Below are 12,580 nucleotides of genomic sequence, written 5' to 3' on the forward strand. Positions count from 1 at the left end.
CCGTGTTGCCAATTCTCTCACTAACGGAGGTTTTCTTAAAGCCCCAGCTCCTGGAGTCCTGGGGACGGAGGCGAATCTCAGCTTGGATTTAAAAAAAAAATTAGTCCTTAGCCTTTGCGATTGTGGAGAAAAGCTGGAAACGTGGCCCAGATGTGACCTCACGGCTCCAAAGCCAGCTGGTCACACAAACAACCCCCCAGACGTATTCCTGGCTCCACACTCAAACTTTTGAAGCCTATCTCATGATTTTTGGGGGGCTGACTCATGACTTGGAGCCATCTGGGGTAGACAAAGCTCCTGATCTCATCAGAAACCATTGTGAGCAGAGTGGGGTGATTTCCCACTGGACCCCAGTGCCGAGGGAAGAGGTGGATTCTCCATCTCTTGCGGTCTCCGCAGGAAGGCTGGCTGCTGTTCTGGAAGAGACGCACTGGGTAGAGGCAAGCGACTGGGCTAACTGCAGAGGTAACGGTGAAATCCTGTGGCGTGTGCTCTGCAGGGGTCAGGCCAGGGTCTAACGGCCCCTTCTGCCCTATGACGGGACCTCGCAGGCTGCTCTTATGGGGGCGGGGACAGGACAAATAACCCCACACAGCTGCTAAGTCTCTGGGTAGCGCCCTCCAGCTGCTGCACCCATCCTGCATGGCGCTCCTGAGGGGTTAGACTGGGACAACCTGAACCACCGCCTCCAGGCGTCTCTGCAGAGGTGGGGCTGGGCACTGGGGAGCCACCCAGGACCTTGGCTACGCATCCGCACAGGCTGGTAGGAAAGCGTCTGTGGCCCCTTCTCCCCCGCGCAAAGGTAGCCACTAGTCCGCCCCCCACACAGCTGGGTGGAGACTTGACTGCACAAGTGTGTTCACACACACGCACACACATGCACACACCCACACAGGCGCACACATGCACGCACGCACACACATGCACCCCCGCACACACATGCACACGCACCCACCCACACAGGTGCACACACGCATGCACACACATGCACCCACCCACACAGGTGCACACATGCACGCACACACACCCATGTACACACCCCCACACATGGACGCACGCACATGCACACATACGCACACACATGCATGCACCCACCCACTAGGGTGACCAGATGTCCCCATTTTATAAGGACAGTCCCAATTTTGGGGTCTTTTTCTTATATAGGCTCCTATTACCCCCCCCCCCCACACCCTCTGTCCCGATTTTTCACACTTGCCATCTGGTCACCCGGCCACCCACACAGGCACGCACATGCACGAACGCACACACACTGGCCAGCGCAGCAGATCCGATGTGGAGGGGAAAGTAATCTGTGCCTGGTACAGGGTGACTGCCCCGGGAGCAAGAGGGGAACCAATGACCACATTACGACTCCACGCTGCCCCTTGCTCCGAGCTTGTGCTCAGCTGCTTCATTTTCCTTCTGCCTCTTCCCCCATCACCCCGTAAAGGTCTGTCAGGCAGGGCTGGAGAGCAGGTTTGTGGGTGCAGAGCAGAACTCTCACCCTGGAGTGCACCGCACTAGCCCCAGGGGCTGCCGGCACGCATGGGAACCCTGTTGTGCTGGGTGCTGTGCAACCAGAGACAGACAGAACCTGCCAGCAGTGCGGGCTCCGCGGAGCTAACGGGAGCAGATGTGTCAAGGTCGTGACGCTCGGTGGAGCCGACTCCCAGACACGCAGGGACAATATTTTTCTCCCGCTGTCGGTTTTTGCGACTAATCGCACATTAACTTCGCAGCTCCAATGAGACACTTGCCAAACACACTTCCTGCCTCGGGAATTGTTACTAGTCACGTCTATCAGTTCAGCGCTGACACTGCTGTTCGCGCCTGCATCTATTATCGATTGCAACGTGTGAAAACAGCTCTTTGGAAGAGTCAATCCTGTCGGGTGGACGGCCTCGGCTCTCACCTGTAAGATCTGGGGTCTGAGCAATGATATCACAGGAGCCGGTAATCTGTGTCCTAATGAGCCAGCGTGGGGGCAGCAGATGTGTAGGAAACGGCTGCTAGTTCAGAACGCAAAGGAGGATTTGACTGGTAAGAAAGTGGCTGTTTTGCTCTCACCAATATCAATAAAAAATCTCATTTTCTTTCCTTCCTTCCTTGGCAGGTTTGCGCCTTTTCAAACACCCTCGCGGCTGCTCCTTGCTTGGCGTTGCCCAAGCCGGAGAAAGAGCAGCTGAGTTTCTAGAAATACAGATGAAGGAGCTGGAGCGAAAGCTGCCCTGTGAGAATAATGGGCTGACCTCCCGTAACAGAACCTTTCTATTAGAGGTTGCAGCGCCCAGTGCTGGCTAATGCAGGGGGCAGAATGGCAACTGCTGAGCTACCTCTGCCCCCCATGGAGGGCGTCTGGTTTTCAGGGGTTATTCATTTCATTTTGGGGGGTATTTTTTAGCAAATTTTGAGTTTTATGCAGCTGTCCAAAAATGGGGGGGGAGGGCTTTCCTTTGTACGTGCTGTACCGAGTATCTCTTGGTAACGTTCCCTGGTGCATGTTAACGTAGGACTGTTTCAAACGGTGCTGACTTAAAGCGCACTAGGCAACCTTTAGAGCACACCAGCAGGGTCTGAGCAGACCTGTTAACATGCAGCAAGTTAGTGTGCTTCAGGAATCTCCCCTGCAGAGTGCATCACCCGCCGCCTGTAACTACAAATAGCCATTTCCGGTGTTCATTGGATAAACACCAAGTACTTTTTGTTTGTTTGTTTGTTTGTTTCGGGGTGTTTTATTGGCTAATGCCTACAGTTGGAAGTCCCACCCCCACGCTGGGGCCTGGGGAGAGCGCAGCTGTTGCCGTGTACCCTTCGGGTGGCAGAGTGGGAGTGCAGGGCAGTGAAGGGAGGGCAGCTTTGCAAGTGTTTCCCTGGCCCAGCTACAGCCGATGCACCTCGGTCCTGATTGAAAATAAGCTGCTGCTGCTCCAGCCAAGGACCCACCAGTCTGCCTTGCAGCTTTGTCAGCACATGTCAGTCATCACCCTCCGATCTCCCAGTCCTGAGCTCCCCCCAGACAGCTCTGCTGGTGCCCCTCACTCCTGACCCACAGCCCCCTGCTAGCCCAGCCCCGGGCTCCTCCCACACAGCTGTACCAGTGCCCCTCACTCCTGACCCGCAGCCCCCTGCTATCCCAACCCTGGGTTCACGTACACAGCTGTATCAGTGACCCTCAATCCCGACTCGCAGCCTCTTGCTATCCCAGCCCCGGGCTCCTCCCACACAGCTGTACCAGTGCCCCTCACTCCTGACACGCAGCCCCCTGCTATCCCAACCCTGGGTTCACGTACACAGCTGTATCAGTGACCCTCAATCCCGACTCGCAGCCCCCTGGTATCCCAGCCCCGGGCTCCCCACACACACAGCTCTGCTCATCCTCCACCAGCCCCGCTGTCCCATTCTGCCAGTCCTAGGTCACCACATTGAAAAGTAGCATGATGTGTCTGGGCTGTGGACTGACCAATAGCAACTGCGATGGGACCCGCCCAGCTCACTGTGATTGGAACCCAGAGACAGACTCCAACACCCCATCCACACTAACCCCCTCCCCCCACAGCGAGCAGCCCCACCTTCGGCCAGGGACACTGGAACAATTTGTATGGTGGGGGTGCTGAGAGCCATTGACCCCAACTGTAAACCCTGGAGATAATGGAAACCACTTCAAACCAAGGCGTGTGGCAGCACCTCCAGCACCCTTAGTTCCAGCACCTCTGCCTTCTACAGCAAGGCCCCCTGCCAGGGACAGGCAAGCCGCACATGGTTCACGCTGCACACAGCGCTGGGTGGGCTCACAGGGTAGCCAGAGGCCTCACCCTGCCGAGGGAGCAGGAGCGGGGCGGGGATGAGAGAGTCGGAGTGGGGATGGAAGACGTTTCCCAGGGGCCGATGCGGGTGCAAGCTCAGAGCAGAGGCAGCGGTGCTGCGTTCACGTACCTGGTCTGGCGCAGGGGAATGGGTAACGAGACACACAGGAAGGGGTCAAAGGTGTTGCTCTGCTTCAGACAGTGTGGGCAGGTCAAGGAGGACCTAAAAATGAAACAAGAAACCACAGTCAAATTAAACATGGGTGGCTCTGACCCAGGGTGCACCCCACCCAGGGCAAAAAGCAACCAGGGGCAGCATCCCTCTGCCCAGGTGAGGGCCCTGCTCCGATCCTGTGATTCACCTTTCAGTGCAGGATTGTCACGGTGCACACTGTGTTCTCCAGCCCAGTCTGCACTGAAACCATCGAGGCAATCGGGCTTCCACCCCTTCCACAGCCGCAGATCTGACCATGAGGAAGTTTCTCCTGATAACCAGCCCACCCCCCGACTTTGGTCACTTTCATCCCCTGGTTTGTAATAGCTCTCTCCCCTCCTGCTCCCATTAGCAACCACACTAGGCCCCAGCCACGCTGAGGCCTGGACACAGAGCCCTGCCACACAACGGGCTGGTTTCCTTTAACCTCTGCTGCTTTTCTATCCCTCTTTTCCCAAATCCTGGCGCTGTCTCCCTGCCTGAGACCGGAGAGGAGGCCGCAAAGGCCTAGCTGGCTTGAGATGGCCACAGATACAAACAAATCCGAGGCGCTGGGCTTTCTGTCATGCCTCTTGCAGCCTGACTCAGATCCCATGCCAGATTGTCTCCCTGCGGGCCACTAGCTACACCAGCGGGATGCCAGACCGGTCACGCCCTCCCGGGGTGCTCAGTAGACTCTAGATGGCAGAGTATTAGGCCACGGGTCTGAAGCAAAGCTACCCAAGGCAGAGTCCTTCCCATGGCGGGGTTCATGGCTCCACCCCTGAAAGGAACCCTACAGCATTAGAGGGCCAGCAGCGTTCGCTCAGCTGCTGGGTTGGGAATAGCATGAGCAGCGTTAGAAATCAGCTAGAGTGAGGATCACGTGGGAGCCTGCAGAGCTCATGCGGGCCAATTGGCTCAGGTGAACAGAGCCTCCAGAGGAAGCCTCCAGGCCCACAATACAACAATGGGGACAGAGGGAGATCCAGCTCCTTTCACTTCTCTCCCGGACAGGGAGGAGTCAGATCATTTCTCAACGAGTCAGTGCAGCCCCGGAACGCCACACTCCAGACTGAGAAACAACAGCAGCAACATCTGGCCGCCAGTGCCAGGGGTCATCATCGGCTCCCTGACACGTTGCTCTAAGGGACTCCAGGAAATCCCAGCCAATAACATCAAACCATCGCTGGCTTTCCTTCCATGGTCCACGTATGTGAGTTTGTGTGACAGAGCCCTGCCCTGTCTCGTGTGAGCAGCCACTGGCCTGTAGCTTCCCTATGCAGCTTTGCTAGAACACCCCAAGGACGACTTCAGCACCCCTGCATCTCCTGTCCTGCGCTCCCCAAATGCAGCTGTGCTGGGCCACCTCAGTCTGGGCTACAGCCCTCTGCTATTCCAGTCCTGACAGTCACATGCTCTTCTGATGCTCCTCACTCCTGACCCGCAGCCCCCTGCTATCCCAACCTTGCATTCCTCAACACAGCTACCATTTTTACGAATGTTAGTTACAAATCAGATGAGGGTCAAGCCCCAGGGATTCTGGGAAACTAGGGCTGCAGAATTCACGACAGGATCCTCCCCAACCTCCCAGATTCCAGAATCTTAAGTTTTCATACTTAAAAAAATCTTTCTAATCCTCATGGTTGAGAAAAATACTTCAAAATGTAACCAGTGCGGCACTGTGCTCCTGAGTCTGCAGAGAGCCTGACACCATAGGCTCAAGCGGCAAAAACTGCCCATTCATCCCAAATGGCCGTTAACTCTGAAACCTAATGGCATACCACTCGTGTTAGCTATTCACTGCTGATCATTTTAGCCAAAGTACCACCTGATGTGTTTAATCTACAATCCCAAACTGCCTCCCATGCCTCCCCAAGAGACTCAGGTGCCCCCTACCCAGCTGCCCTCCCTTCCCCTCTGCGCGGCCTATCCAACACCCGAGAGACGTTTTAATGAGTGGCTTGCTGAAGCACATGCCACTCAGGAGCTGGTGGGGGCTGTGGCTATCCTGTCTGAGAGGCAGGGCTCAGCCTTCGCCTCTGCGGAGGTGGCATCCTGAGCTCAAGGGGAGGAGCCCATGGGACTGGGAAGTGATGGGGCCATGTAGAAATGCAGAATGTAGGGCCCTGAGCTCACAAGGAGGCCCAGAAAGGCAACAAACTCCCTGTATGCCCACAGAGTGCCCTGGAGATGGAATGGCAACACTGGGTGTGGGTGAATGTGTGCGTATGGTGTGTGAGATGGCCTAAGCATTCAGGTGTTGTGCAGGGAGGGAGAGGGGTGTGTGTGCATGTACCTGTGAGCATACAGTACGCCTGAGGCTGTATGGCAGTGGGTTTACACTGGAGGTAGAGTGGCTCTGCATGCTTACGAGGCTCAGCCTAAGCCTACATTTGCCTGCCTGGTAAATCTGCAGTCCAACCGGCTTCCCCATCTGCTTCTTTGGCAGCCGGCTGCAGAGAATTTCAGCCAGACGGTCCCCACCCCCCTTTTCTGGAATCGCTGCAGTGAAACCCGCCCAGCAGTGCTTTGCTTTTCCGTTTGATCGCCACCGACGACGGAGCGTTCCACACGAAGGGCAGTGATCCGAGGCTGAGCAATCTCCCCTCGCTGCGACTGCTTCTCTCCTCTGCGCCCGGGTGTGTTCGGCTCGGGGTCCCGGTGTGAAGGCGCTCGCTGCTGATCACTGCTTGGATTCGCTTTTTCCAGCCAGCCTGCTTCGGGCCCTTTACCACGTTCCTCTTGTTGTTTGGGGGGGGGGGGGAGCTGGAGAGGGGATCAGTGAGAGCTCTGCCTCAAGAGACAGAAATGCTGCAGGCCCGGAGCATGCTGTCTGTCCCTGTACCTCTTTGCAGAGGCACTTCACTGTTGTGCAGCATTACAGGAGCCCCGGCTCCCGCGTTCCCCCAAGCTCCGCTCTCCAGTTCAGCCATCACAGGGGCTCCCCTCAGTGTCTTCTGCACTTGGCTGCTCCATTCATCTCTCGTTAGCAAACCACCTGTGGAGTGGCACCAGCTGGCTGCTCCGCTCCATCAGGTGATGCTCGCTGGTTATTTACCTGGAGCCAAAGCTGGGCCAGGCACCAGCTGGCTCCCTCCACAGCTGCGAACGGCAGAGAGGCTCTGCCACCCGTCTGCATCCGATCCATGGAATGCGTCGTGGAAACATCAGAGTGACCCCAACAGCTCAGGCCAACGACTTATCTCCGCCAGCTGCTCATTAACGCCACACAGGCTCTCCAGATTTACATGTCTCTGATCCTGTAAGAGGTGTATCACTGCCACAAAGCTTGGAGGTCTCTGTACAGGCCGGCGCTGCAGGGCTGGAGCTGGGAAACAGGCCACACACTGCAGACAGGCTTGATACAGTTATTCTGGCCATCGGCAAGGCATGGTTCCTGATGCCAGGCAGGACTGTGCCAGAAAGGCGCAGGGCATAGTTGGGGCGGGGCGGAGAGGCTCGGTGTGGGATGGCCTGGGCTGGCTGAGCTTGGTGTGTGTTGCTTCTCGCACGAGACATTTTGCAGGAGAGCTGTGGGAACTTCACATCTCCAGGTCTTCAAGCTTCCAGAGCTTTGTTTTTCTCCATTTTTTATTTATTTAACCTGGCTTCAACCTCAGCCTTTCCCAAGGTTAAAACGCAGCCTCGCATCAAAGAGACGTCTCTCTCCGAAGTGCCACAGCTGAATAGATCTGCATGCGCTATGGTATGTGTGTGGGGACGGAGTTAAGCCATACGGAGGAGAGAACAGGTCAAGACCTGACCATCACATGCCACTTGTGGACCTTCCTTGTATCCAGATGATCTCTGTGCACCGAGAGCCAGTTCATTGCACAGGGACCAGCCAGAGGTAGCTATGCACAGATGTTCAATCCAAAAACCAAGGCAGATACGATTTCCCCCTAATACTCAGTGGCGCATTTCCAGACAGACGTGCAGGGAACGAGGTGCAGATGCTGGCTTCTGCATGGACTGCAGCCTTCATGCATTACCCTGCAGTGCACACACCTGCCGAGGACCTGAGACCCACACTGGACATGCCCAAAAATGTCTGATGGGGAAGGCCCTGCCAATTTGCTAACTCTGCCACGCTGCCATTTGGACGCGGCTGCATCACGGTGCCATGTGACCATCTGTCCGAACAAGTGCTCTCCCCAGCGCAGTGTGTACCAGGGAGCGTACGGTGGTTTGCCAGGACACATCTGGATCCTCACGCCAGAGAGGGACAGAGCTCTGTGCTCATCTAACCCAGACTCTTGGCCCCCTACTCTGTCTACTCCAGCGTGTCTCCCAGTCTAATTAAATGCCCCAAGCAAAAAGGCTGCATGGCTCAGCTGGAGAGAGAGAGAAGTGGTGCAGTATGGGGCAGGAAGATGCCAGGAAGGTGAAAAGGGAAGGTCTACACAGCAGGGGTCCGTCCAGGTTTAGTATGTGCTGCTGAGCATTGGGAACAAAGAAACCAGGTGAGCAAATGACCCGTTCCCCAGAAATGTGACCGCGGGGAAGGATAAGTGGTGTACATGAGAAGGGCCCCGTGAGGAACGTGTACATTAGAGACACGCTCCAAGTGACACCCGTAAACGACAGCGAGGGTGCACCGGCTCCGAAGGGCCGCTCATGTAACGTGCAGCCCTGGGCAAAGGACGGAGAGGCCGACCCAAGAAGACCCGTTAGCATGTGGGGCGATGGCGTTGAACAGAGCACGTCGGGGACAGCAGGCCCATCTGCCGGGACTGACACAAGGAAGAAGCAGCAGCAATGAGGCTGCTTCCCCACAGTCAGAGATTTCCCTGCCGAATGACCCCTGGCATCGCTCCGCAGTTCCCGAACCTGACCAAGTGCATGGACTGCCACTCTGCCCGTCTACCTGGCCCCGTCACTGAGCACCTCAGCCTTCCCTGTGCTCATCCCCACAGCCCCCCGCGAGGCTGTGCCGTGCCATGCGCCCCAGCACACAGGTGGGAAACTGAGGCAGAAAGAGGCTAAGTGACTGCCCAAGGCTACCCAGGAAGCCTGTCACCCTGAGTCCCAGGCTTGTGTCCCAATCACTGGACCAGCCTCCTCAGGAGACAGGGCAGAGCTGTCCGGCCATGGAGGCGAACACACGCTGCCTCCTAGGAAGGGGTGTGCCATGGGAGCACCAGACAGCTTGTCACCCCTTTATTTTGCGGGGGGGGGGGGCACTCAGCAGTGCTCCTGCCGGGCAAGGGCCCAGTAGGCCGGGGAGAACCCTGGCTTTCATCCCCTTACTCCTGGCTCTAGCCCCCCGCGTTGTCTTCAGTATCCCCCTCCAGCTGCACATTCACACCCTTCCACTGCCTGTATGTGGCCAGATCCCCCCTTGGTCATCTCTTAGCATGAGCAGGTAGTACCCCCCGCCCCCCCTTCAACCTCCTCTGCTGGCTCTGGTCCAAATGGACCCCTCCCTGTGGGAGTGAAAGGGTAAAAGGCAGCACATGCAGAACCAATGCCTGGAAACGCTTGATCACTCAACAACCTGCGGAACTCCCTGCCCCTGGATGTGGGGGAAGTCAAGATCTCAGTAGGATTTCAAACAGGAGCTGACACATGTACAGACAATGACAACATCCGTTTGCTCCAGGGCACGGGCTAACCGCTCTCTGATAGGGGACATTCAGAGGAAACATCCCCAGGGGGCAGATTACCCTACAACTACCCACTACAGTGTTTGTTCCTCTGAGGCAGCTGGTGCCAGCCTCTTTCAGAGACAAGATACTGGACTAGACAGTCTTAGCCAGCAGAGCAATTCCTGTGTTCCTGTGAGCTGCTGTCTCCCCCCAGAGGTGGCTGCCTTGGGTCTTGGCTGAGGGGTGTGAGGTGGGGGAAGCTTGCACTGCTACTCTACCTGGGCTATTATTATTATTATTTACTATTTGTGGTATCGGCACCCAGGAGCCCAGGTGGGAGTCAGGACCCCTTCGCACTAGGTGCTGGACACACAGAACAAATAAGCAGATGGTCCCTGCCCCACGGCTGATAATCTGTTTTCAGAAAGTCCATCCAGCGTCTTTCTCACACACTGTAGAGTTGTTTTAAAAAAGAAAATGTGAAGGGGAGGTAAATGAATGCCGCTGCCCCTGGATATTTTAGTGCATCAGCTCTTCGGAGTACCTGAAAAGAAGGAACATCTCAGCCTTTCTTGCTAGGAACCGGGCAGGAAATCAGAGCAAGGACGACTGCTTCAGTACCCCCGGCACAATTGAGAGCTACGGGGAGGGTGTCTTTGGTGACCAAAGCAAAGGCAGCTGCTTTCTGCTTCCCATTGAGCACACAGCGCAGGGCGCTTTGTCAGGAATCCAGCCGCTAACGACACACAGAACAAATCATCAAATAGCCTGGAAATGCAGCGCAGCCACGGAGGCGGCCTGTGGGGCTGGCAGCTCGCTAGACCACCAGTGGGTCGGGAGGGCAGGGGGCCAATTAAAGAAGGCGGCGGAGTGGAGAAGCTAAAGGGGGCGTGGGCTGGAAGCGAGATCACCCGACAGGCGTGCGCTGAACTGAGCTGAGGAGCAGGCAGCACACGAATGATTCTGCAGCACACTCTCCATCTTCAGCATCCACCCCAAAACCAGATTGTGCCTTGAGCCGAGTCGGTGGACTGTAGCTTGCCTCTGCATGGAGCCAGGACGGTGTACGATACCTAACCACCTCTTGGGTCCCCAGACAGTGGCCAGCCCCTGCTTACCTCTAGCCTCCCTGCTAACAGAACAGCCTAGTGGCTAGAACACTGGACTGGGACTCAGGAGACCTGTGTCCTATTCCTGGCTCTGCCACTGGCCTGCTGGGTGACCTTGGGCACGTCACTGCCCTGCTCTGTGCCTCAGTTTCCTCATCTGTAAAACAGGGTCAATGACACTGCTTTCCTTTGAGATCCATGGATGGAGAGTGCTATAGACTGTGTGTTACTATTAGTAGAAGCAGACAGTTACCAGTGATCATACAGGAGCTGCCATGCACTAGTCCATGCTGACAGGATAATGAATGCAACAAAACTAAAATCAAATCAGCCCAGCCATCGCTCCGGGGTCTGAAAAACCCTCACCCTAAGGCCCTGTGCAAACAGCGCTAGGTCCACGGACGAATTCCTCCCGTCTCTGCAGCAACTGAAGCGCTACAAGGGTGCAGCGGCAGCGTTTTAAGTGTAAATGAGCCATAAGGACATGCAGGCAGAGCCAGGAACAGAGCCTGGGGCTCATGCCGCCTGGACTAGCTCCCTGGCTGCTAAGTGTGTGGCTCCCCTGTTCGGAGTCCTCCCAGATGGGCCAGGGGATGGCACCTGAGCTGCAGGGACCCGGCTCCCGCTGTCTCCGTTTACACAGTCTGTCTGATGTGGTGCTCGCTGAGCCCAGGACCTGGCGTAGTAACAATCGGGCCTGCTACTCAAACGTGCAGATACGAAAGCGACGGGGGCTGCCCAGACCGGTAGATGCTGCTGCTAAGCCTTCGTCCAAGAAGGGAAGGGCGTGACCCTGCGTGCTCCTGTGTGTGGCAAGAGAGCCAGCCCCAGACAGGTGGGCATTGTTGCCCGAGACTTTCCGGGGGGCTCCCATCCTGTACCAGCCAAGCCCCTCCCTCGTGCGGCTGGACTGAGCCGCCCAGGCCCTGTCAGGCTAAGAGACGAAGCGATGGCCCAAGGTCTGTGGCACAGCTAAGGACTGAACCAGCTCTCCCGTGTCCCTGGCCCATGAGAGCAGCCGTGGCTCCCTGGTGCAGAGACAAGAGGGTAACCCCCATTCTGAGGCCCCCTTGCCTGCAGGCAATCAGCGTATGCCGCTCCCTGCATCGCAGCTCCACCGACCAGACCTGTCACAGCCTGGGGCCGCCCTGAAACAGGCTTCCCTGCCCCCCATGTCACCGCATTGAACCCTGGCCCAGCCTTCCCACGGTGGCGCTGACGGCTTTGTCAGGCCCCCAGTTAATGAACTCCCGTCTCGCTTGTCTCCCAGGCCCCCGGCTGCCCCTGGAGACAGTGGAGAAATTAGCGCCGGGCTGGTGATTGTTCACATCATTTGTTAAAAGATGGAATCGGGTCACAGAACAAAAGAGCCTGGCTCCGTAAGAGCGGCTGGTGCTGGGAGATCTGCGCACGGCTCCAGAGCAGACAGAGGAAGGAGCAACCCCTCGGCTGGGTCCCTTCCCAGAGGGCCGTGCGATAAGCAGCAGGGCTGTAGCACACCGCTGTGCTGGGCTGAGCTGGGAGGAACGGCACAGGCCCAGCACAGGCGCTTCATTCGCTCCGGGAACCGGGGGGGCGGGTCCCCGGGTCCCTCTAGGGTGAGATGGGCCTGAGGCCTTACCCCCTGCTCCTCCTCTCCACCACAAAGGCCCCACCTGGGGGCGCTGAGGAGAAGGGGACGGGCCCACAGACGGGGCGTGGCTCCCGCACGTATCCCATTTTTGCAGTTTGAAAGCAGGTCGCCCTAGGTCCCTCCGAGGGAGCAGGTTAGGGTTGCCAGCTTTCTAATTGCACAAAACCGAACACTCTAGCCCCGCCCCTTCCCCGAGGCCTCGCCCCCTGCTCACTACATTCCCCCTCCCTCGGTGGCTCGCTGTCCCCCAC

At 57.1% G+C, this 12,580-nt stretch overlaps 1 protein-coding gene across 1 annotated transcript in view; it reads right to left on the bottom strand.

Annotated features, from left to right (window-relative positions):
• Nucleotides 1-12,580, bottom strand: part of USP43 (ubiquitin specific peptidase 43) — a 169,519-nt gene that overhangs the window by 57,452 nt on the left and 99,487 nt on the right. Inside the window, exon 4 of the mRNA XM_024217634.2 lies at nt 3,934-4,026. Within this exon, the coding sequence (XP_024073402.2) occupies nt 3,934-4,026 (93 nt within the window). The remainder of the gene's footprint in view (nt 1-3,933; nt 4,027-12,580) is intronic.

This window comes from Terrapene carolina, unplaced genomic scaffold (assembly GCF_002925995.2).
Source record: "Terrapene carolina triunguis isolate 2854851 unplaced genomic scaffold, T_m_triunguis-2.0 Scaffold192, whole genome shotgun sequence".
NCBI classification, from domain to species: domain Eukaryota; kingdom Metazoa; phylum Chordata; order Testudines; family Emydidae; genus Terrapene; species Terrapene triunguis.